The sequence below is a fragment of the Nymphalis io genome, chromosome 22 (genome assembly GCF_905147045.1).
Source record: "Nymphalis io chromosome 22, ilAglIoxx1.1, whole genome shotgun sequence".
Lineage (NCBI taxonomy): Eukaryota > Metazoa > Arthropoda > Insecta > Lepidoptera > Nymphalidae > Nymphalis > Nymphalis io.
In genome coordinates this window covers 4,379,391-4,405,593 of record NC_065909.1, presented here as the reverse complement: position 1 = coordinate 4,405,593, position 26,203 = coordinate 4,379,391, and the positions used below count along the sequence as shown (strand labels likewise).

The following is a 26,203-nucleotide window of genomic DNA, read 5'->3' as shown; positions in this document are numbered from 1 at the left end:
TATTTATAACTTAATATATGCAAATAGACAAAGAAACAAATATACATTCTAAGTAATATATTGCGAATGAGATTTTTGATATTTATTGCCCAAATTTAATATTTATATTATATATTATTCGTAATTATAAACTATATAAATTATTTATTTAAGTAATAGATTCAAAGGTACACGTTAAATTAACTTATTGGTGATAGGGTTCTGCAAGCAAGCTCGTCTGGATAGGTACCACTCATTCATCAGATATTCTACCGCAAAACAGCAGTACTTGGTATTGTTGTGTTCCGGTTTGAAGGGTGAATGAGCCAGTGTAATTACAGGCACAGGGGACATAACATCTTGGTGGTTGGTGGCGCATTGGCGATGTAAACGATGGGGTTAATATTTCTTACTGTGCCAATGTCTATGGGCGTTGGTAAGTGCCATCAAGTGGCCACTATGCTCGTCCGCCTATTTATACTATAAAAAAAATATTACAAATTTCTGAACGGAGCAAAAATAAACAGTAAAATTTTATATTTATTCTGAAATTAATGTAAATATAATTCATTAAAATTTCGGAACATATGTCATCCGATTTCAGTCGAGTCCTAATAATAGCATTTTAAAAGGGTTCTGAGAATGTGGAATTATTTTTAATTGCATCACAGATTATAACAAAAAAAAAACTTTTATTGTAACTTCTTTTGAATTATGTTACGATAGGTATATACACGACTCCCGTTCGAAATTTGAAATCTATACTTTACGGAAATAACTGTAGCTCTTCTGCGGGGTGAGTCGGCCATTGTGTCGGATAGTCGAGTGAATAGAACGCAATTTTAAACTTCATTGGTGCTGTCATCACAGTTTGCAAACAAACTTTGAAATTTGAATATTTTGAATACCCGATTCGTTCGCACTTTATGTAGATTTTAACGTTTTAAAAGAATACTAGATTTAAGTGTCATGTTTTCTATCTGCAAATAAATTTTAAAATAAAAAAAAAAAGTAAATCCAGTAGATGACTGTCAAATGTGATTTCACAAGTTTAAAGTACGAATAAAAAGTGAGTGCTAATCGAATATAAATCGAATTACAGCAGAATGATTGCTTTATTTGCATTAGATTGTCATCATCTTAGCAAAACCTTTATTTATACATATAAGTAAAAAAATAATGTTTGTATATTTGTGCTCTATGCGGATAGATCCAAGTGTGGTGAAACTTTGACGAGTAAATCCGTTAGGTCCAACAGGTCCTGAGCCAAAAAAAAACTTTGTATGTTTGTCCTGCAATATAAACGTTCTATGTGGTCCTTAGTCTAATCGGGTGAAGCTGCGGCAGGTATTATAAAATTATCATTGAACCTGGTACCTGGGGACGGTATGCGGTAGTGGGTGTTTTCCACGCGTTCATCTTGGTTGAGCAATAACACTGGTTGTTTATGTCTAATAAAACTTCATATTACTATGTACCAGTTTAAAAAGTGACTGTAATCTAAAGACACAATGAATGTAACATCTTAGAAGCCATGATTGACAGTACATTAACAATATAAGAATGGTCTATATAACTAACAATGCCATTGTCTATGGGTAGATGAGTTGTCAATGGATGTAACACCTTATGAATATAATAAAGTAGAATAGAGTTCTAGTTATTAAACGCTATATGATATCTAAATAAAATAATCCAAAATATAAAAATCCACAGTTTTAAGATAATATTTAATTAGCTATCCATTCGAATCTCTGACAGTTCTCATTATGATCGTTTAGAAGAGAGTTTAAGTGTTTACACTAACAGGTATAATCTGACTTAATCATTAAATTCACATAAAAAAATTATAAACTTTATTGAATATTAAAGAGTTTTTATGGTCATCAAATGGTAATATGATGTGAGTAGAATATAAGGTTTTATAAAGAAATCCTCATCAGGAGACCTTCACCCAATTGTGGGACATTTATGGACTGTAATGATAATTCAGAAATATTGTTCGCAGGCGGTGTCTGACTCGATGCTGGTGGAGCTGAAGGCCTGTTTCATGGAAGCTTACGATGACAATCAGGATGGAAAAATTGATATACGAGAAGTAAATATTCACTTTCTTAACAAATGTTCTTAATGGCTAATTACAATATGTAAAGTAAAAAGCCGTTGAATATATTTTTCTAGCTTTTTTTAAATGCACGGTATATTTTAATGTAATAGATTTTTAACACTAGATAGATAAGTATGAAGCTTCTAAATTTAATAAAGATTTTGACTTTAAAATAATAATGATAAATGAAAATCCTCAATAGATAAAACACGTTGAGCTCAACCAGAACTTTTGACTACGAAACAGGTATACATTCTTGAGCTTAGAGATAATGAATAATAATATGTACTTATATGTTTAATATTAAATAAATTATAAGATATTATTTAAATTTAAAGAATGTGAGGATTGTCGAAATCATAGGCACTTATATAGCGGTTACAAAAGTCCAACTAGAATAGTAGTGTTGCCAGCTTAAAAAAAATAGCATAAAATAAGCACCAATGTTAAGTATTTACCCAAAAATAGCGTAAAATTGGTGTTGAAATATTTAGGACTGGGTCAAAATACTGTATTTAAATGTGTAAAGACCAAACAAAGGTATTGTTCCCTTTGTTCTAATAAAAAACTTTTGGTAATAAGAACTATTATTTCCCACAGTTAGCCCAGCTCCTGCCAATGGAAGAGAACTTCCTCTTGCTTTTCAGGTTCGATAATCCTTTGGAATCCAGTGTGGAGTTCATGAAGGTAAGTTTTTACAAATACAATTTTAGTGTTACTTAGTCCAAATCCGATTAGAGAGGCCTCACTTCTCACTTAATGTACTGTTTGCCTTTCAAAACTTTAATGTTAATCATTTTTTTATTTATTACGAAGCAACGCTTGATTGCAAGTTAAGATTGAAGGAATGCTTGATTGCGTATATAAAAATAGTTTTACAAAATATATAACTGAATTTTGACATTAACATAAACTAATAAATATAATTATGATTTAATTATGAATGTATAAATCAAAACTTTACAAAAGATAATTGATATTCTGTAAATACAAAAAAAATTACAATTTACAGTTTTTGAAATTTCTTAACTAAAATATGAATTGAATTGAATTGAATATGTATATGTTTACATTATATTAATTATTTACAGACATCGTTACTCATACTTTTAGATACATATAACTAAAGTTGAAGAAACGTGTTTGCGAATAAATAAAGGTTTTATTTTAAAGAATTATGTATTGTGTTCAGAACCGTACTGATTATGAAAAATAAACGAAGCTGTATTTAGTTTTACAATACGATACTTAAAATCGATTTCAATGCCACGCAGTTTCATCTGGGTTGCGCTAGAAGACAATCACACTATACCCTAATACGGCTAGAGGCCGGCCGTATATACACAGCACACACAATTTAACAACAGCATTATCTATAAGATCGTTATCGTAGCTATGATTCATTGTTTCGACAAAACAGTTATATGAATATGACTTCAATAAACGTTTAGAAAGTATATAACCACAAGCATATAACAGAAATCAAGCCGATATGGTATAGTGGAAATAAGAAGTGAATTTTACCGAAGATTGCGAGTTTAATTCCAGAGCATAGCTCATGTGCTTATTTTTCGTTTATTATTCATAACGTACTCAACGGTGAAGGTAAAATGGTATTCAATTTTTTTTCTTTCATTTTCTTTTCTTGTATATATTGCGTTACATTAGTTATTAAATTATTAATATGTACTTTACAATCTTCCATTAATTGTCATGCAAATATAATAGGATTCTTAATCTACTTTTAGTTAATTACAATTAAAATTTATACAAATATAAAATTACAAAATAAAATAAAGTTTCTAATTTAAATATCCACATAATCGTGAGATCCACAGATTGTGAGGTAATCTCCATGAGTTAGATGAACCTATCACATTTCTATCGCTAGCGAAGAGTGATAGAATCAACTCCAATTCTTATCGCCCTCGAAGAGGACCAACAATAATTTATATAAAGATAACATAATATTTTATTTATATATCAATTACTGACACGGTTAGTAAAAATGATTCAGCCGTCGTGCGCAAGAATGGTTTATCTGTTAAAATGAAACTCGATTCGTAAACAAAGCACTTTGTCACAATAAAATAATATTATAGATAAAATGATTGCTTCATTTTGTTCGTATTTGTGTTTAATAATAAAATTATTATAAATGAATGCTATAATTTATATTTTTAGCTCACAAACATAACAAAAAACTTTAAAAAATACAAACTAATTATTTATATTCCCTACTAATATTAAATTTGCGAATTAGTTTGTTTGTCATGAAATTTTTATATATCAGTGGTATAGAAAAAAACGTACGATACCTAACACATCTCCCTCCTCCCCACTTGGGCGATACCGCGAGCGGCAGTTAGTATAAATATAATTCAATGTTTTGTTGGTTGTTAAAAATAGCGTTAATCTATTAAACTATAAAATTTAATTAATTTTATTTCTAAACTAACAAAAATAATCTTTGCAGTAAGAAAAAGCTTTCTTACAAATCTAAAATACTTACATACATATAAAATAGCTAATTTAAAAAGTAATATATCTTGAAATTATAAATAAATTTTTGAAAATAGATAAAATAACTCAGCGAAGCGGCTTAATTCACAATATCATGTAGAATTTACTACATATCGTAAAAACGTTGTGCCCTCACATTGGCATTTTTTAGGAGCCATAAAATCTACAGAACCGGCTGTAACGGCTGAACACGGCACGCACTTGCTATACTTTAGTAAGTTCAAATTATTATGATTTATTAAATAAGGACAAATATTTCTTTGCTAATCCCGAGAAAGATAATATTTTTAATGACAAAAAATTTCCTTTTCTCAAAGGTTAAAAAACTATTTTAGATATTCATCTACATAAATACGGTACCTAAAAACGTAATATGATGAAATGTAGCGTAACTGAATTTGTTTTAATTGTTTCAATTTGATTGAAAGTATTCAGACTAAAATCGACTTGTATTAACTTAATTCCTCTCCCGCTATCCCAAAATTGTTTTCTCAGGGTTTGTGGTTCAAAAATAATCCTAATTTCATGAATGGTTAACATCAGTCAAGTCAGTATTTAGTATTGTATATGTTCCGGTTAGTAAGGTGAGTGAACTAGTGTAACTACAGGCACAAATGACATAACATCTTAGTTCTCAAGGTTGGTGGCGCATTGGCGTTTTAAAAGATGGTTTATGTAATATATAATAATTCTGAAGGCGGTGGTAACTATTTGATCAAAGCAATGCACACAAAATCGACCTTAAAATGCTACTATAATCAGGTCCAAAGGAAATTCTCTTCTAAAACCTAGATACTTAAGATCAATTTCTTCAAGCCTAACAACAAGTGTTTATATTTATAGTAGCTAAAACCATTCGTGTAGAAAAAGCGACATTGTTATTTTATACCGGCCAAGAGATTTTTTTTCATTCAATTAAAAAAAAAAGAAAAAAAAAACACGTTTCTTAGGTTTTATAGCTAATATAAATTGGTACTTTACACTTCCCTGTAGAAATTGCAAAATTAACATTTATTTGAATGTTAAAAACTGAGTTCAGTATCATTCTGTAAGAATTAACTTCATATATATGTGATATACTATTTTAATCCGTGTGTTCTTGGAATGTTGTAATTATTACGGTCAATGTCGCATATTACTTTCTGACATTTCACGACCGTTTTAAGGAATTTATTTTGAAAAATTTGATGGAATACACATGTAGCAGAATTTCAGTGAAATTAGACACATGCAGGTTTCCTCACGATGTTTCCTGGCTCTTAAATTTATAAAATGAATAAAATTCTATACTGCAGGCAAATTAACGGTCAAGCGCTGGCCTATAAATGATTTAAAAAAAAAGTTCATTTTATATCGTAAACATCCGCTAGGTAGGTAGCTAGGTAGTAAGGATTCTTGATAATTGTGGAAATTATCAAGAATCCTAAGGGTAGAAATAGGAGGCTATATAGTATGAATTTAGCCCAGTTAATTACAACGAAGAGCAACAAGTCCCTTTATTGATGAAATCGATATTGTTTCAGATCTGGAGGGAATACGACACCGACGGCAGCGGATACATTGAAGCTGACGAGCTTAAGGTAAAATACACTTTTTTTTTAAAGCGTTTAAGCAACGACCTGAATTGAATATAATTTTTATTAATCTTTAATCCTAGATTATTATAACTCAGTGTTTTATTAATTCAGTAATTTATATGTAAATGAGATATAAATTATTCTTATCGTATTTGTGTTTACCGTAACAGCCTGTGAATGTCCCACTGCTGGGCTAAAGGCCTCCTCTCCTCTTTTTGAGGAGAAGGTTTGGAGCTTATTCCACTACGCTGCTCCAATGCGGGTTGGTAGAATTCACATGTGGCAGAATTTCAGTGAAATTAGACACATGCAGGTTTCCTCACGATGTTTTCCTTCACCGTAAAGCACGAGATTAATTATAATCACAAATTAAGCACATAAAAATTCAGTGGTGCTTGCCCGGGTTTGAACCCACGATCATCGGTTAAGATTCACGCGTTCTTACCACAGGGCCATCTCGGCTTTTTTTTTATATTTTATTTATGTTTATATTTTAATATTTACAATAAAATATTTTAAATAACTAATATACGTTTGCGTTTTTTTTAATAAAGCCGATCAACACCATGATTGAGTTGATATATTTGTGATTACTTCAAAATAATTCATAACCATATTCCGCTCTCCTTAATCCTATTTTCCATTGGATTTGACAAAACGAAGGTCTTGACTAACCGGCAACCAGCCAGCCACGTGAACTGAATAGATAACGCTTGCATTATTAACCCCTATACGAGTGATTTTAAAAGAATCCATTGACTTCAAGAGTATATAACATATGTATACATAAAATAAGATATCTTACTTAAAAATTCAAGCGTTAATATTGAAAATATACTTTGCAGAATTTTCTCCGTGATTTGCTGAAGGAAGCGAAGAAAATTAACGACGTGTCTGAAGACAAACTCATCGAGTATACCGATACAATGGTGACGGAAACGTTTATATATAACGAATATAATATAATTTTATATAAGTGAAGATTTAAATAAGCATATTCAAATAAAAATTCAAATAGCTTCCAAGAATGCTAGCAGCATTTCCCCGTTGAATCGCAATTCCTTTTCTCTTGCCGAAAAATTAATTAGCTCTATAAGGGGTTTATCTGTTTCTTGGTAGTGGGGCTTTGTGCAAGCCCGTGGGGTTAGGTACCACCCACTCATCAGATATTCTACCGCCAAACAGAAATATTCTGTATTACCGTATTCCTGTTTGAATGGAGAGCCAGTGTAACCACAGACACAAGAGAAATAACATCTTAGTTCCCAAGGTGGCCCATTGGCGAAGTAAGGAATGGTTGATATTTCTTATATCATCAATGTCTATGGGCGGTGGTGACCACTTACCATCAGGTGGCCCATTTGCCAGTCTGCTTACCCATTCCATAAAAAAGAACAGTTTTTGCGCTACTATTCCTGTTTAAAATTAGAAATGAATATTTGCGCCGTCTCTTCGCTGCAGCATTTTAGTTTTTTTTTAATCATAAATAGAATGACCATAGTCAAAAGTCTTCCACCTATTCGGAATAAATAAAGAAATATGTCAAGGTATATATTTTCACATTTATTAATGAATATACTTTTCAATTTTAAGCTGGTCCCAAATAAGACACAGTTGTCAATATAATATTGTTTATTCTCCGATATAATCTTAATACCATAATAATTATTTTCTTAGTTCCTCCATTCCTTTTTAAAAACCGCTACCATGACAGTTGTCCTTTTCCACAATGACAGTTAATGGCCAGATGTAATTTTATTATAAGTTATATCCAACCGACCGATACAGGCAATCAATAAAGTGCCAACACAATGAATATAAGTATATTTTTAAATGGATGTGATATGCGATCGCCTGGATGCGATAATTATGAGAAATTTCATTTCATTCGTAATTAATAACGGACGCGTTGACAGTTCGCGGACGCGTATACGACACATGATTAAATCTATGTCAGACAGCTACTAAGTGTGATTTCGAAAGCACATTCACACTATGACAACGTTACAATCATCCGTGACGCGTTTTGTATTCAAGCTTCGATGAAGATTTTAATTAACTAGTGTCAATATCGACCAAAGACAAAAAAAAAAATGGTTGACAAGCAGAAGAGAAAGGGATACAGTATGCCTAGTGCGTTTTTTTCTACTTATTCAACAGCGTTGACAATAACTACGATTGTATGGAATGAAAACAGCGCCATGTAGTGACAATAATCGAAACTCCATACAAATCACAAATAACGTAAACACCATCGAAAAAAAAAATTAATGACAAAATATTAATATGAAATTATTATTAGGAATATGATAAATAAATAAACAATAAAATAATTTATGTAATAATTATATAGTATGTTATAAATGTTTTCTATTTAGTGAGCGATTTTCAGAAATACTTATGGTTATGATATAACGAATGATGAGTTAGGTCATTATTATTATATTATATACTATATTAAATATACCCGGCACTACAGTTATTGTTTATACAATCTATTTATATTTATACTGCCTCGTTGGTCTAGTAGCTTGATTTAATTTGGCCGTAGACTCGGAGGTCTCGGAAAGCACGTAAAGCCGTTGGTCCTGCGCCTGAACTCTTTCCGGTCGTGTCGGATTGCCGTCCCATCGGATTATGAGAGTGCACCTGTGTTAGCGCACACACTTGTGCACTGTAATATCTCCTGCGTAGTTGACTAATCTCTCTTGAGATTGGCCGCCGTGGCCGAAATCGGTCTGGAGGTCATTAGTATTATTTTTATAATAAACCTATATGTACCTATATTAGAGCGCAAATATCATTGGATAGATTAAAATTTAATTAAAAAAAAATCTGTCTTTATTAATTCGCGCATCCAAACAAAGTCGCGCACCTAAATTTAATTCTTAGCAGTTTTTTTAAAACTTAGATAAACCTTACCTGAATAAGTTTTATGCACTATCTAAATAATAATACAAAGATCTTTAGATATAGAATTAATACAAAACTAAGTTAACTAAAACAGTTTATTTTCACAGCTTCAAGTTTTTGATTCGAATAAAGATGGCCGACTTCAACTATCCGAAATGGCGAAGTAAGTATAATTTTGAATACTAGAATTTATTTAAAACAAACATGTTATAATATATGTTTATATTTTTTTTTCATCATTATATTCCAATGATAAATTGGTGTTGTGCAAGCTCCTCTGGGTAGGTTCCAATCCACCCTTTCACCATCACCAATCAATCATAATTTATTCTACCGCTTAACAGACTTATTAGGTATTGTTGTTCCGGTTTAAAAGGTGAGTGAATCAGTGTGACAAACATACGAAATTTCTTACTTTCCACGGTTGGTGGCGCATTGGATGTAAAGGATGGTAAATATTTCTTACAGTACCATCTCCACTGCCTTAAGATGGATCATTTTCCTTTCCACCTACCTATTATAAATTAAAAAAGACAAAAATAAAAGTGCTTCATAATTTTTTATCATCCTTAACAGTACTTTGACATATAGCCTCTTCCAATCGAAATAGGAGTAAAGATAAACAAATCTTAGATCTACATATTCCATGCGATTTGCTAATAGCTTTTATTAACTACAATTAGTTCCCGATTAATATGTCTTTATTTATCATATAACACTATTGGGTTCAATTTCTTTATAAAAATCATAGATTATTCATGTTATCGCGTCAATTATATGTCAAAGTTGTTTCTCTTTACTCCCTTGTAGTTGGAATAGGCTTTACATTTTAAATAAACCCGTCACATTCAAAAGCCTCGCTAGGAAACCTAAGTACATAGCAATACACACACAACCAGCTAACACCCGTATAACCTGTTTCACCTAAACAAATATTTGTCATGGACAGAATCGAAACCCTTAACTCAGTATATTTTCACACCAACTTACAATGTGACCCTGTTAGGTATACTATGTACCACGATAAAGGCCTCCTAGCACCAACAGATTTATTCACAAAATTGTTAAATGGTATTTGGTAAACAATATTTTTTTTATATTCCTTTAGTTGGTACACATATTCCATGCCATTTACAGTAGCTCTATTATATTATATACTGCCATAATTTCCTGATTCATATCTCTATTTATACATAGTACATGACTATTTTACTGGTGGTAGGGCTTTGTGCAAGCTCGTCTGGGTAGGTACCACCCACTCATCAGATATTCTACCGCAAAACAGCAATACTTGATATTGTTGTGTTCCGGTTTGAAGGGTGAGTGAGCCAGTGTAATTACAGGCACAAGGGACATAAAATCTTAGTTCCCAAGGTTGGTGGCGCATTGGATATGTAAGCGATGGTTGACATTTCTTACAATGCCAATGTCTAAGAGCGTTGGTGACCACTTACCATCAGGTGGCCCATATGCTCGTCCGCCTTCCTATTCTATAAAAAAAAAAAAAAAAAAAAAAAAAAAAAAAAAAAAAAAAAAAAAAAAAAAAAAAAAAAAAAAAAAAAAAAAAAAAAAAAAAATTCCACTTAAGTAATTATATAAAGTTAAATTTAACATCAGAATGCGGATAGCAACTTCGTCATCATTCAAAACCCAATTTTTATCGAATCATAAATTTCGATCTTGACCAAAGTCAATTTAAAGTCCAAGTTGTTTATATTTATTTACTCCTCTTGCGATTGGAATAGACTATAGGCATAACTGGTATGGATGATATTATGTATGAACGAATAATACATACACAGAAAAAGAAAGAAAGAGAGATACATCGTATCTATTTTCTTCTAACCTTACACCGGCCCCACTTTTCGTTTGAAATTTAACGTAATGAATAATTTATAAGCGTTTATTAACGGTTAATATAAGTACGAAGGTTATAAGACTCAAGACAACCTTTAGCAATTCAAGGCTCTTACATTAAACACTTGAGCATTGAGCAATCAAGAATGTACTTCAGATTGTGATAAGAAGAAAATGTATTAAATATTCAAGAAAATAAGAAATTTCTAATGATCGTTCAGATCATTTCGAAGGACAAAAATACGTCTATAGATCCATCGGCAGACATTTTCGAACTGTAAATATTAGCAACGAAGCGAAGCTCGGCTTTATATTCAGAAAGCCGGTAAAACATCGAATATACCGATTTAATCCCACCGGAGACGAGATCGGATTATGTAATTCGCTTGTTTTATCGAATCAAAGTTTTAGTCGCCATATTTAATACAATCAACGCTGATTCCAAGCTTCTCTATGGATAAATAGAATCTAGGTTAGGTATCTCTAACAGTGTTGAGAAATATATATATATATATATATATATATATATATATATATATATATATATACTATAGTATATATATATATACTAACTTATATCGGGACCTGACTTTTTTTGTACGATGATGTTTTTGCACGATTAAGTCACTCACTGTGAATTATTTACAATTATTTTACCGGCAAATTTGATATGATAATAATGACTTATGTTTATAGTAGAATCACATGATTACGTGTGTTTTGTTTACGACGGAAAACATACCTAGTTTTATTATTTATATTTTTTTTATTTAAAAGGGGTTGGAGTCGTATAAGTCATCTAAAAGCTACTAAAAAGTAGGTTTTCTTAATGTTACTAGAAATGCTGCCAAGTATATTATCAAATTCGGGAAAGGCGTTACGCCAGTTTTTGCCATTCGGAAGCAACCTAGATCAGACTGCCAGAAGATGGCCAGTTTTTAAACTCTACATGTTTATTATAATAAATAAAAATATGTTCTCACATATTTTTTGTAATTACGACATGGCGCTGCTATTGTTTACATCTTTTGAATGTAATGTCCAAGTCTTTTAGGAGTTGAGACTTATTTTGCAAGAGATAAGATATTCTTTTCTTATTCTTTTTTGTCATCAGTCATAACGAAAATTACTTCTATTTGGACCATGTTATTTGCTCGACATGAAAAACAATTATTAAGTAATTTTATCAAAAATTAATTACAGCACAAAAAGAAAACTTTAGACTTTGCTTATGTTAATGTTACGTTTTCTAGATTCTGTTGCAATATTATATCCATTAAACCACCCCTAATTAGCAGGGTCAGAATACGAGAACATAAAACGCTTCCTGTTATATTAATTATCTGTTATTATTATAATAATTATTTTGATGATTGGACAGATTAATTAGAACATAGAATACTTAAGAAAAGCTATATAGAAACGGAATAAAGTATTATTCCATTCGAAGAATATAACCACTTTAATTTTTCGAACAAAATTCCGATAACAACTTCAAAACACCATTTTATCGCAAATCTATAATTAATATAATAGATTATTTAAGATCTCGACGAAACGAAAACGATCGCAAATTTTTAGAAAGTGATATGCGACATTGACTATTGTAGTTATTACAATTGTTAAACAAATCAACATTTCACGAATGGGATACGATTTTAGTTCTTATTTAATGCAGATTGGCAACTCTGTAAGAACGAACTCGAAACTCACCGCAGAAAACGGTCGTGAAATGTCAAAAAGTGATATGACATTGACCAAATTAATTATAAATTTTAAATAATACACGTATCAAAGTAGTATATCACCATAAGTCGGTTGTGAACATATTACGAGTAATGAAGTGAGTTCGTATAGAACATCTTTGTTTGACGCAATACTAAGTTTTTGATGTTTAATAATTTAAGTATCCTTTACACTGAATTATTTTATGGAAATATGAGTACAAAATAAACGCAAAGATTAAAAAGGTAAAAGTTGCATATATTCTGAAAATCATCAACAAAACCAGAAATTAGTAACAGTTTTTTGGCAATTTATTGTTTACACAAACTAATGTCAACAAGGTTTATTGACATCGTAAAAGTTAAGTACTAAATTTCCTTTCGTATATAACAAATTATTTAATTGATATTTTAGTTATATGGACGACATTAATATTTAATATTAAATAAATAATCGAAAGAAAATCATCAACACTAAAACCCAAACAAAAAATACATAAACATATTTAAGCTAATAAATATGCCTTAATATAATTTTATATAAATACCTAATTTAAGTGAAATAGTTGAAGAATTGTCATGGAAATTTGACCAATATTTCTCAGGTTGTTACCGGTGAAGGAAAACTTCCTGTGCCGACAGGTGTTCAAGGTGAGTGACAGTTAATTTCCCGCCAAAACTACGACATTTTTCGCCTCCGCCATTTTGTCATTAGATTAGTTCGATTTCTTATTTAATTATGACAGATAGAAAATTATTAAGACTGGTTTTAATTTCAATTTGAAATGCATCTTACAAAAAGCTTTAACATATATGCACCTTATAATTAAATAAGAAATTGAAAATAGTCATTTACATTTTTTTACATTAAAACATATTTGTCATCATCAATCATTTTATTTTATATTTTGAGAATCTGTTCCCAAATATAATATAATAAATACATCTTTTTGATTTAAAGGGAATTATTTCTTATTTTATTTAAAAATATATAACTATGTTATTGATCGATACATTATTTTAGAGATACTTAAATACAGTTAAATGGCAACTAAAAAGTAAAAAAATTAAACAAGTGATATTAATTTAAAAAGTTTATATATGTTTACCATTTGATGTGTTTTTCATTAAATTATTTTTATCAACAGTCATCTTCTATTCATTTGCACATTCATTTTAAATATTTCATAGACAATATATAAAACAATAAATAAATAAATAAACCAAAATTTTCTTTTATTACTATTGACTTCTTTACATTTATTTATTTGCTTGTTGTTTTGACATTATTCACACACACATACACACATTTCGATTCACATACATCACAAATTATAGTGGGAAAAATATTCACTTTTAATATATTTAAAAAAGCACTTATGTAAGAAAAATAGTCCATATTTAAAATTGGGTATTAAACAAAGTATATAAAAATTATTTCACAATATATAATCAATAATATTAATAATGTTTTTAAAGCAGAATTATCTCCTTGCAAAAGTTTGATAGAAGCCCAAAAAACAGTTTAATTTAGATTAGTATTCTATTTTCAAATATAATTTTAAATTCATAGATTTTTAAAATGACAAAGAGCATGTTACCCTTGTTTTGCCTCTCTATCTATCTTAACACTGCTGCTTGTCTGCACTGCACTCTTAGGAGGGCATAGAGGTGAGTCCTCATTAGTCTAACAACGATGCCAAAAATATTATGAAGACACAAAAACTAAAGGATTCAAATTCAAAGACCAACACAATTTTTTTTATAAATATATTCATCGCTATTATAACACAGCTAAAGTCCATGAATCCATGCATTATAGTATATTGTTAGTCATTGCTCAATTATATAATTATTAACTTTATTAATTTACTAATTATAAAACTTTTACCTAATAGTAATGGTTTCTTCCTTTATAATGTAAATACAAGTATTATTATTAATTTGTAAAGCGTATTTGTACTGACATAAAGGTCATAGAGACAATTTAAAAATAAAACAAGCTGTATCGTGTAAAATCTTTGCTTTTTAAAAGGATAATAAAAAATAAATAAGTCAATGGTTTTGTTAATGTTATGTAATAAGTAATCGGCATCGTTGCTAGGTGAACACTGTAAATATTTTAATAAATGTTTTTTTTTTTTTATTTACATACTTAGAGGCTTATTATATTTTAGTTTTCTATGTTATTTAGTTTTCAAATTATTTTGTATAAAAATATATTAAAAATGTTAATAATACAATATCTAAATATATATGGATACCTAGTTAATTTTTTATCTATTTTCTTTTTAATCTGCAATAATTACTTTTGTTATTCGTGTAATTTTATTATTATGTTTATTTGAAATAGAATTAGATATTTTAATATAATTTGTACAATATGTAAACAAAAACACATTCTGTGAGACCTCACTCCACTACTCATCAGTGAAAAGTTGACAAACGACTTATGGTGATAGACTATTTTGATGCGTGTTTTGTTGAAATGTTATAATTATTACGGTCAACTTCGCATATCACCTTCTGACATTTTACGACCGTTTTCTACTATGAGTATTGAGTTAGTTCTTACAAAATACACAGCTATCTAAAAGTTTTTTAAAACTATTAACAATATATTAAATTTTGTATAAACATTGTACAAGTTTTATTATTGTGAATTATATGAATATTCATGGTTATTTTAAATGTGTTGCTAAAATTTATATTATAGTCAGTACAAAGATTTAATGCTTAAAAATTCTATTCGAAAGCCATTATAATTGTCATAATTATGGGTGTCCTTGACGTCATAGAACAGATAATATAAAAAAGCGGAGGGGCGCAATGGCCGATGTTATTAAGCCGATTTAAGTTGTTGCTTATAGCATTTTATGCTAAAATTTCACAGATAATAAAATACAAGCACTTGAAAAAGATAAAATATTAACCCCACCGATTTTAGCTTCACATTTAAAAATAGCCATGTATACTTTGAAAAAATAACTAATATTTTAACTTAACAGGGCGCAACAAAATTAACAAAGGACGATATCGAACGTGTTTTCTCTCTTTACGATAGGGTGAGTATTAATTTTAAGAAAATATTTTGAAATATTAAACATTTGGTGTTCTTATTGTATTCATTCTTCAATAATGTAGTCAGATTTGGAGAAAATGTAATCAGATGAACGAAAGCAATAAAAAAAAAACTAAACTAAATGAGTGAATCAAGTGTCCCAGAGCATTCCCGCGCACCCTCTTCAGCGTCAATCACAGTTAAGTTGTAATCATGATTGACTTTGTAATCGTAATGGTTAATTATTAATCTGATTACATTTTGCCCAAATCTAAATGAAGTTTTGTTTTGTGTACAAGCTAAAAGGATCTCTTGGAATAGATACAGGTAAAAAACAACTAAAAATACTCGGACGATTATAAGAATGAAACTTAAGTACATAAAAATATTTTTTAGATTTTTTTCTATTCCTATATTTCTTAGACGCGTTTACAACTGTACTATTTTTTAGAAGCAATTCGTATGGCAAAAGAGTTAAATATTATAAGTACATTCCAGATGGTCCTCGACTCTATTTTCCTTTTTAAACAACTTTAAAAAGTAGAAGGTTTTGTCTCGTCACGAGTGTATGTTATGTACTTCACTTAAATCTTCTTTTATCAATTATAATATTTACAATAAATGCACTTTTTAAATAAAAAAAATAGTAACTACACGACAGTCCGAATTTTTAATATTGTTTATCTTACCCGTATATAATTCCATTTTAGTGCAAAAATATGGTAATACCTTGTTCGGGTTAATATTCACTTTCCCATAGCCTATTCCAATGGAGGAGTAAAGATAAACAAACCTTAGATTTGCATATTCCATGCGATTTTCTTATAGCTCTGCTATATTATATATGCATATAGTTCATGAGTAATACATCATTATTTATCATACACCACAATTTCACTTATATACTTATGTATGTCCCCTTTAATTTTACTTCCAAAGCTCCTATTACAACGTGTAGGTGAACAGCAATCGAGAGGCCATTTTTTCACGAATCCATAGTGAATATTAAGGATCACCCAAGATCTCAATTCAATGTCACAGTTTATCTTTACTCCCCTCGTAATTGAAATAGACATTATCATATTATTATCACCCAGAAATTAAGTTTACATCAAATTCACCAACAATTACAAAACCACTTTAGATAAAAGGACGACCTGCGCAAAAGCTTTTAATCTTACCCAAGAATTATCTTCCAACCGTTAAAATAGCCCAAATTAACTAAAACACTGCTTCCATTTTCAGGATAATAACGGCTCCATCGAAAATGAGGAGTTGCGTGGATTCCTAAAGGATCTTTTAGAACTTGTTAAAAAAGTAAGTTACAATTTATAATGTATTTCCTTAACTTGTAGTCGTTTATTCTTATTATTCTTGATCGAAAAATATCCTTAAGACAAATTTCAAAGAGATCCGTGATTATAACTACGCCTGAAACAAAGACAGACAAATTTATAATAATATGTAATGATAATTTTAGTAGTTTTTGAATGTTAGCTTTATACTGTCTGCTCATGTTAATCTAATACATAAAATTTTATCTGCGTTTTTGTTTGTATTCTGTGAATTCACGCATAGATCTTCCAATTAAGTTAAAAGTTAGTACACTTGTTGTTGGCATATGCGTTAAAAGTTACTGGCATTGTACCAATACTTATAACTGATGTATATTAAAGCTATGCTAAAAGTGGAATAATATTCTACCGCCAAACGGCAATATTTAGTATCATTGTGTTCCGGTTTGAAGGGTGAGCGAGTCAGTGTAATTACAGGCACAAGGGACATAACATCTTAGTTCCCTAGGTTGGTGGTACATTGGCTATGTAATGGATGGTTAATATTTCTTACAGTGAGCGTCTGTGACCACTCATCATTAGGTAACACGTTTACCAGTCTGCGTATCTATTATAAAAAAAACACTTTTTTCTTTGTTTTACAGGATTACGACGCGCAGGACCTGCTCGAATTCGAAGAAACAATTCTCCAAGGGGTAGAATACAGTAGCGAAGGCAAAATCAGTAGGAAGCAACTGACAATGATCCTTCTAGCTCTCGCTAAGCACAATCAAGAGGAAGAAGCTTCGACACCATAAGAATAGCCGAAAAAAAATACTACTCCGTCCCAGTAGTTCAATGAAACGAAACGCTGTAACAGACGAGCTGAAAATCGTTCCCAATAATCATTTCAATGCATATATATATATGTTTAAATATGGCTCTCCCATTTATATTAAATGTTACGTGATCTTATCGCTCCATTTATGCTTCATTTACCCGATGAGACCAAAAATAAAACCCAAGTAAAGTAAAATATTTACCAAATAGCAATAAAAAATACTACGATTTGTTGTTCTAGTAAACGAGAACTGTGTGTTGTAGTTGCTTGTAGCTATAAATGTTCTTAATTACTACAAAAATGATCTAATCATAGAAATGGGGATAGGATACCACTTTCGTTTCTGCAATATGCTGCTTATGTGTAGTACGTGAAATATTATAATTCGTCATATTCAATAGTTCAATGGAATGCCGTTGATATTGAGATGGCAAGGGAGAAATGGCTCAAACTCAAACACTTCGCGATGAGCGACGTAAGATTAACCTTGAAATCATAATGTCTCAATCACATTGTTTTTGTGTGTGTTAAATATCAGCTCGTCTGTTACAGTTCAAAGCATGTGTTGCCATAATTAGATGACATCGTGAACATGACATAGAATTGCTTGAGCGATGGTTGATCTAAATAAATCTGGTATATCAAAAATAAAGCCAAAAGTGCCAATGTTGAGGAAATTTATCTCAGCCTTGTTTTTAATGAGGACATATACTTAATATTCGCTTGTATACGTCAGTTAGTCATGCGATCAGGGGACCAATTCTACTAATCTATAACGATTACGATACGTTACCCATTCAATTCCAATCCAACTTTGATTATTCTATATTTATTCGGTATATGTCAACATCATACTGGGTTCCAGTATGATGTTGATACCGGGTTCCAGATATGATGTATCATACTGGGTTCCAGATATGATGTTGATACCGTTACGTCAAAACCAAACTTAGTTGTTAACTTTTTACCAATTGTTATAATTAAGATATATAATAGAAAAACGGATAAACGCCAACGATTACGCTTCGATTCGATTGCGATAAAGTGACAATTTGTTTGTTGAATCGGTCCCCAGATTATTAAATAACAGACACCACTTCTAATTTCTGTTTTAAATAATATTTTTTTCGATATGGACTCGAATAATTGTCTATTCGATTTCGGTTTTATATTGTCGATTAAAACTCCACTAAATAAAAACCAATGATTTTACAACAAGCAATTTCTTGGGAATATCTCCGTGCTTTCAAAACTTTCATATAATTTTTTCTTGGGATTTCCTATTTGTACAACCATCGCTCAAACTTTGCTACGTTAATGGACATTGTACTAGAAAAACTTATTGATTTCGTGTGGTAATTGCACAGATTAAACATAATTTTAATTTGTACAATTGACAGACGGTTTTTTTTTTTAATTATAACATTATAAAAATATTATATGTCTTCATAATAGCATATGTGGAGTTTTTGTTTAGTGTCAAATGGATGTCATATATGTGTTTATTTTAAATAGAACTAAGTTGTTTCATGTGTAGATTTTCTGTCTATAATAACTATGAATGTTGCAAATTAGTTTATTAACTATAGCGGCCTGTTTATTTATTTTGTACTAAAAAAAAAGATGTATAAAAAAGGTTATTACAAATGTCATAATTGTGACGCCAAAACGTATGCCAAATATAAAAAAAAACATAGATACTATTTTCATAATATTATTTAAAAAAGGTACATTTTCCATATACCATTACTACTCGTATAAAAACATTAATTAAGAATAAGACGTCATATGCACAAATGTAAAGCTTTTGAATGTCTCTGTATTTTATTCATATATTGAGTCCTAGATAAATCCACATGATAATTGTTGAAAGTGGTACAAACTTGTATTTCATTGAAATATATATTTCAAGGTCTTGAAGAATCGCTCTCATAATCATAAGTATTACATTATCTTAGGGTAATACATATTATATATGTAATACTTCAATATATACCTATAATGGCTGTAGCTTGCACGGTATGATGTGTCTTTAGAATTAAATAAATTGAGAGACACTTCATACACACTCCACACTCCACAGTCCACACTAGGGAAGAATGAATATGACTGTTAAACATCAATCTGTTCGATATTGTTTCACAGGACTCTTTCCGCAATGGTTTATCAGGGTTCGATCAGGAGTGGATTTCCTTATAGGCCGAATAGTTCCCAGCCTAGGGCGGCAAAACTTGGTAGAATTTTTATTAGTAGTCACATCCACTGTGAAAACACACAATCAACGTTTAAAAACTAAAATATGTGTCATTACCATGTCGCAAAATTACTCGTATAAAGATTCCGATTATTAAAAGTAGGAGGGCGGCAACCTTCCATCGGCCGAGGGCTACCAGAGTATGAAATCATGTAGAAATTACCGATACCCAGACAGCGAGATTAGAAGCCACTTCGACAATTATCACGTCGATTTTGACTAAGCCCACATAACACGCTAGATTCTTACAAAATTTACGTTTTTATTTACAATTAAATATAAATCGTAATTTATTTACAATCAAGATGATTTTGCATTAAATTAGTATATTCACTAAAACTAAGGTAAGGTTAGTAACGTTACTGCACAGGACTGCCTATGCAATTACGTTACTAATGAGAGAAGGCTCAGTGCGTTAGTCTATAGTCTACCTATACGACATGCGTTCCTGTATCCTGACAGGTCAGGGCGCATTTACGATAACAATGTTATTATACTGTAAGGAGTCAGTCGAAAAGACTGGCAACACAGGGGCACCGGGCTATAAAAGAACCCCTCTCGCCATGATGGGCCTCTTTTTGCTCCTGAAGATTGGCACTCTAATCTCACCTGCCTAATCTGTGTCGTGGTATATTTCTCTATTAATGTTAAACAGTCATTTTCCTTTACTAATTTAATTCCTTGTTTTCTTTATTTAACTTTTAATTTCCGTTATTTTAAAATCCACTTCTGGTTCCTAAAAATATTTTATTTTCCCTAGTAACAAAGAATACCACTATAAATTCTACAAGAACATATAATAATGTTATAATTTTGCAAATAACATTGAAAACAACATATTTTTAAAAACAACTGTTATATGACAGGGTTGTCATGTCATGATCACGTGACAGAGACGTAAGAAAACAATCTCTCATTGACCAATGGCCAGGTTTGAGGCGTAAAGAGATTTGTTTTTTTTACACTTAATAGACAAGCGTTTGATCGTTGACTTGTCTGATCTTAAGCATCGACACGGTCTAGGATGTGGCACGCTTGCCTAAAAGAAACCTGTTCACTCTGGATTTGAAGACACCAACGTTTTATGTATGCTGTTGTATTTGTTGCTATCTTAAAAAATGAGAACACACGACACACTATTTTTTGTTACGCATTAATGAATCATCAATGAACAAAACGTCGTCTAACAAATGAACTGGTTGTAAAGTAATGTTATATTTGAAGGCTGTTCTAATAAATACGTATAATTATATTATATATTATAGAATTTTATATATCCATTTATTATTAGTTGTATATTAATGTTGTGATGTTAGCTTTGTATAAACATGAGTGGATTTACGATCCTTGTAAGTGACACACATTCGTGAAAACGTTTTTAATCACTTGCAATATGTTTTTGGGTATTTTATTTTTATCAAAATAAAATCAAAACTTTAAGAATCCATCATAATTATTAGAATATATCATACCTTTTATATATGCAATTTTTTGAACTGATACTGGTGGTGGGGCCTATTGAGCCCGCCTCTTTCTGTACCAAGCATTCGTTATCTTATCTTAACATCAAACATCAGTTAAATTACAAATGCTTATTCACAGAAAAAAAATGAGATCACTTACCAGCTATTGGTAGACTAGTTGATCATTTATCTCTACAGATTAAAAATATATTATCAATATTATGGCGCTGGGTTGATGTTAGAATGTACAATTACAGCCACAATAATAATTAACTGTTGAACGTAATTTTTGGTCGAAATTCTTCACACTAGCACCCAAATGACTTGCAAATTCAAACTTATCAGATTTTAAAATTGTTAATTAAGTTGGTGTTTATGCTATCTAAATGTTTTAGAAATGTTATATGGGTAATTAAATATATTAAATGTTTAGCTAAGCTAAATTATTTGTAATTTAATGGCTAAGCAAAGTTATTTCCCAAAAAACAACCAACATCTTTTGTCGAGAAACAAAAATATGATAATCTTTTAATAAGTTTATTTAGTATATTTTTAATTGTTTTATATGTTGATTGCTAAATATAAGCTCACTCTATCTTACGTTTTGAATATTATCAGAGTTCTGAAATATTAATGAAAATTGAAAAAATAAATATCTGTATTTTTATAAATTTAGAGCATTGTCTTAACGTTTTTTTATTATAATAATTATATAAAAAGGATTACGTTTCACCGTAAATGAAACAAAACAAATGCTAAAATATATTTGAAATATCAAGCTATATATATATATAAAATTAATGGCTATTTATAGTATATTATTTATGATTGATAAAAAAGTAAATAATATTTTCATGCAACCTATATATATTATCTTAATTTTATTTTAGAATATTATAATATATTTTATAATAGACAAAAAATAGTTTTTTTTTTAAATATTTAGGAGCATAACAAAATTGTGATCCGTCTTTAAAATACTTTACATTATGAAATAGACAAAAATGTTGCCGTAGCACAATGTTGTTTAGTGAGAAATAACTTTAACAATATAGTCGCCACGTCAGGCGACTGGCACTATGTGTTGAAATAAAAATGAGGATGTTTGCTATAAAGTGTTTATATTTGTAAATTGTGTTTTTATTTCAATCCTACTGACTTAATCTCAATAATTTATTAAACGGAACTTGTTAACAATTTTATATAAGATATCAAATAAAATATGCAAAATTATAAAAAATCATCTTAAATGTCGGAGCATGCAAGCGCGATTGAATTTTTGGCCCTGCATAGATCTCAAAGTGTCTCACACAGACAATATTTAGGCTCTTAAAGAAAAGAATGTCCTAATTCTTATTAATCACCAGGAACTCTTTTTTATTTGCAGTACTATTCTGTAAGTACTCACTTTATTCATTCAACAAAAGTAAAAATGGACTTAAAAATGTAAAACTTAAAAGCGGGATTCGTCAGTGAAGTATGCTGAGAGCGAGAAAGCGAGTCATGTAAGTGTGACCGAGCCATTGGTATTATTAGGTATAAGTAAAAGTCCAATGAAAGTCAAGTAAGCCCCTAGCTACTTTAGGTTTTCTTCTTGTAGTTTTATTTTTTGTGGTAAGCTTCAACTTAGCGAAATATTACAGATTTAGAAATTCTTTACATTGAAGCCACTGGAAGCCGCGGATAGGAATGTACTGCATACGACGCCCTCTATATCATATGAAGTTACACTTAAAGACCAGTGATGAAATATAAATAAAAGATTTAAAACAATGCCGCTTATTATGAGGCCTTATATAGAAACTAATCTTCGACTTAAGATTTTTTTCGCAAATATTATAAATATATATACTCTATATAAAAATATATACTATATATATTAAATTATCTAATTTTAAACCACCATTTGTTTAGTAGACAGAAAGGTAACGTTATTAATTTATTATTAGAGCGACTTGTGATTTGTTGAATGTGTTACTTGGATTTTTAAGAATAATTGAGTGTTACTTAAATTAATTTTTACGATTCAGTGTTATATTTTTAAAAAGACTACTTCGAGGTTTTTTTAAATCAGTTTCACTTCTGGATGCTAAATATTTGTAATGTTCCAATAAATTCAAGAAAAGTTTTGAATTTATTTATTAAGGAAAAGATATATATATGATCAAAAATGTTATGTTATCTGTTTCAAGCGTCGCCTTATAATATCAGCCAATCAAAACGCACACAAAAACCATAGACGAGAGAAAAAGCGCTGCCTGTTAAGCTTTTCAGCATAACCGGGCGTAGCGTATCATTGCGGTGCAATTTTCGCGGTCGTAATTTACATAAATCGTGTCGGATAGTAACAATTTAATAAGGATTTTGTCTAAACATGGGTGTGGACGTTGAAACTATTACGCCCGGCGACGGTAAATCATTTTTAATTACCTACTTAATTGCTATCGATATTAATATAACCCTAAACTATCTAGTTCTAACTTTTATATATTTCAAATAATAATACTTATAATATTCATGTTTATTATTATAATGTTCATATTCCAACCGGTTGAGAAATGGTTAATTCTATACTATCACGATGTTTAATAATTTAAAATGTTTATAGAGGCAACCTACCCAAAAAAAGGGCAAACCGTCGTTGTCCATTACACAGGCACGCTGACGAACGGGCAAAAATTCGACTCATCCCGTGACAGGGGAAAGCCTTTCAAGTTCAAGATCGGAAAGGGCGAAGTCATCAAAGGCTGGGATCAAGGTGTCGCTAAGGTAAGTCATAGCAGCAAAATTATATTTATTTGTTAAACAGTAAGGAGTAACACAACATAACCTATGTCCCTTTCATTTTTATAATATAAAGTGAAGTAACAGCCTATTAATGTACTGCTGGGCTAAGGTCTCCTCTCCATTTTTAAGGAAAAAGTTTGGCGCTTATTCCACCACGCTGCTACAATGCGGCTTGGTGGAATATGCATGTGGCAGAATGTCAGTGTAATTAGACACATGCAGTTTTCCTCACGATATTTTCCTTCACCATGAAGCAAGAGACGAATTATAAACAAGAGACAAATTAAGCATATGAAAATTCAGAGTTGCTTGCCCCGGTGTCAACCGACGATCATCGTTTAATATTTACGCGTTCTAACCACTAGGTCATCTCTGCTATAATTTGACGAGCCGGTTGGCGTGGTTGGTAGATACTTGCCCTTCACGCCGAAGGTTGTGTGTTCGATTCCCACCCGGGACAGACATTTGTGTGCATGAGCATGTCTGTTTGTCCTGAGTCTGGGTGTAATTATCTATATAAGTATGTATGTACAAAATAAAGGAGGACATGTAGTATATCAGTTGTCTGGTTTCCATAGCACAAGCTTTGTACAAGCTTAATTTGGGATCAGATGGCCGTGTGTGAAAAATGTCCCAGGATATTATTATTAATAATAAATATTATAATATGCAAATGCATATAGTATGGAAATGTTATCTTTGGTAATTTTCTAGTATCTAGAGGTTAAGAAATCAATATTCAAAATATCTTGGTACTCTTTACGTAGAGAATCAACATATTAATTGAAACTTATTAAATTTACAGATGTCCGTTGGCGAGCGTGCTAAGCTGACCTGCACACCTGACTTTGCATATGGCCAGCAAGGTCACCCAGGAGTCATCCCACCAAACTCCACCCTCATCTTCGATGTTGAACTCATCCGTCTTGAATAAACATTCATCAAATCTACATGCACTAGATTTAGTTTCATTAACTAATTGTTCACAAATAAGGTTTTAAGCATTACCTTCTAGTGTTCAAAGTCATTACATAAGGTGAATTTTTAATTTAAGGGGTTTTCTTGCAATCTATAAAGACTTTGATATATTTCTTTTATGAAATGTCTATTTATAAATTTTAATACAGTGTATTTGATTCAACAATAAACTTAAGTGCAACACATTCCGTGAGCATTTCAAAGTCAATTATACCTATATATTTTATGTACTCTCAATAAATTTTGCATATTAATTATAAGCACATGATCAAACCGTCTTTGATGATCAAAGATTTTTTTACTTGTAGTCCGGTACATACTTCAAAAGCTTTATTATATGTACTCTAAGAATAAACATCATCTAACACAGATATTCTTTTATTTAACATTTTTACCATAAATACCTACTTCAAGCAATAACATTAGAACAATTGGATCATGACAAAAATAAAGTTTTTTTAAGGATAAAAATTATTGAAAGAAAACATTTTGAAGCATTTATTTAAATTACTTGTGTTACTATTAAAAAATTATTTAATTAACACGTTGACTGTCCAGGCCAAATCCAACAACCTTCACGTGGCGTCCTGCGGTTTTTTTATTAAAGGTAGTTGGAAATACTTCACATTTAATAAATTTATACTTGAAATCTCCGTCACTGTAATATTACAGTTATTTTCAGCATGTATCACATGTGATACAAGGACGTCTCGTCCTTAATTTTAGTGTATCACATATGATGCAGGGAACGTCGAAGCAAAAAATGTGGGTATTCATATAACTAATTGTTTTAGTTTTCTTGCGGTAGTTGCATAAAAATAATTATAAACGTTAATCATAATTAATCGAGCATCGCAGATCTATT

The 26,203-nt window shown here is 30.5% G+C and overlaps 2 protein-coding genes across 3 annotated transcripts in view; both read left to right on the top strand.

Moving 5' to 3' along the window:
- Window positions 1-19,253, top strand: part of LOC126777377 (calbindin-32) — a 123,499-nt gene extending 104,246 nt beyond the window's left edge. The window contains exons 4-13 of one of the 2 annotated variants that reach the window (XM_050500419.1): window positions 1,988-2,077; window positions 2,687-2,773; window positions 6,133-6,189; window positions 7,032-7,115; window positions 9,207-9,262; window positions 13,286-13,331; window positions 14,340-14,351; window positions 15,689-15,745; window positions 16,987-17,058; window positions 17,681-19,253. In XM_050500419.1, the coding sequence (XP_050356376.1) occupies window positions 1,988-2,077; window positions 2,687-2,773; window positions 6,133-6,189; window positions 7,032-7,115; window positions 9,207-9,262; window positions 13,286-13,331; window positions 14,340-14,351; window positions 15,689-15,745; window positions 16,987-17,058; window positions 17,681-17,833 (714 nt within the window). In that variant the 3' untranslated portion in view covers window positions 17,834-19,253. The remainder of the gene's footprint in view (window positions 1-1,987; window positions 2,078-2,686; window positions 2,774-6,132; window positions 6,190-7,031; window positions 7,116-9,206; window positions 9,263-13,285; window positions 13,332-14,339; window positions 14,352-15,688; window positions 15,746-16,986; window positions 17,059-17,680) is intronic. The other variant, XM_050500420.1, reaches the window with a different exon arrangement.
- A 4,563-nt stretch (window positions 19,254-23,816) lies between these two features.
- On the top strand, window positions 23,817-25,707 carry LOC126777388 (peptidyl-prolyl cis-trans isomerase FKBP1A-like). The gene is made up of 3 exons (XM_050500434.1): window positions 23,817-23,984; window positions 24,182-24,342; window positions 25,166-25,707. Exons 1-3 carry the CDS (start codon window positions 23,948-23,950, stop codon window positions 25,292-25,294), a joined length of 327 nt encoding a protein of 108 aa, XP_050356391.1. The 5' UTR covers window positions 23,817-23,947; the 3' UTR covers window positions 25,295-25,707.
- The last annotated feature ends 496 nt before the right edge of the window (window positions 25,708-26,203 follow it).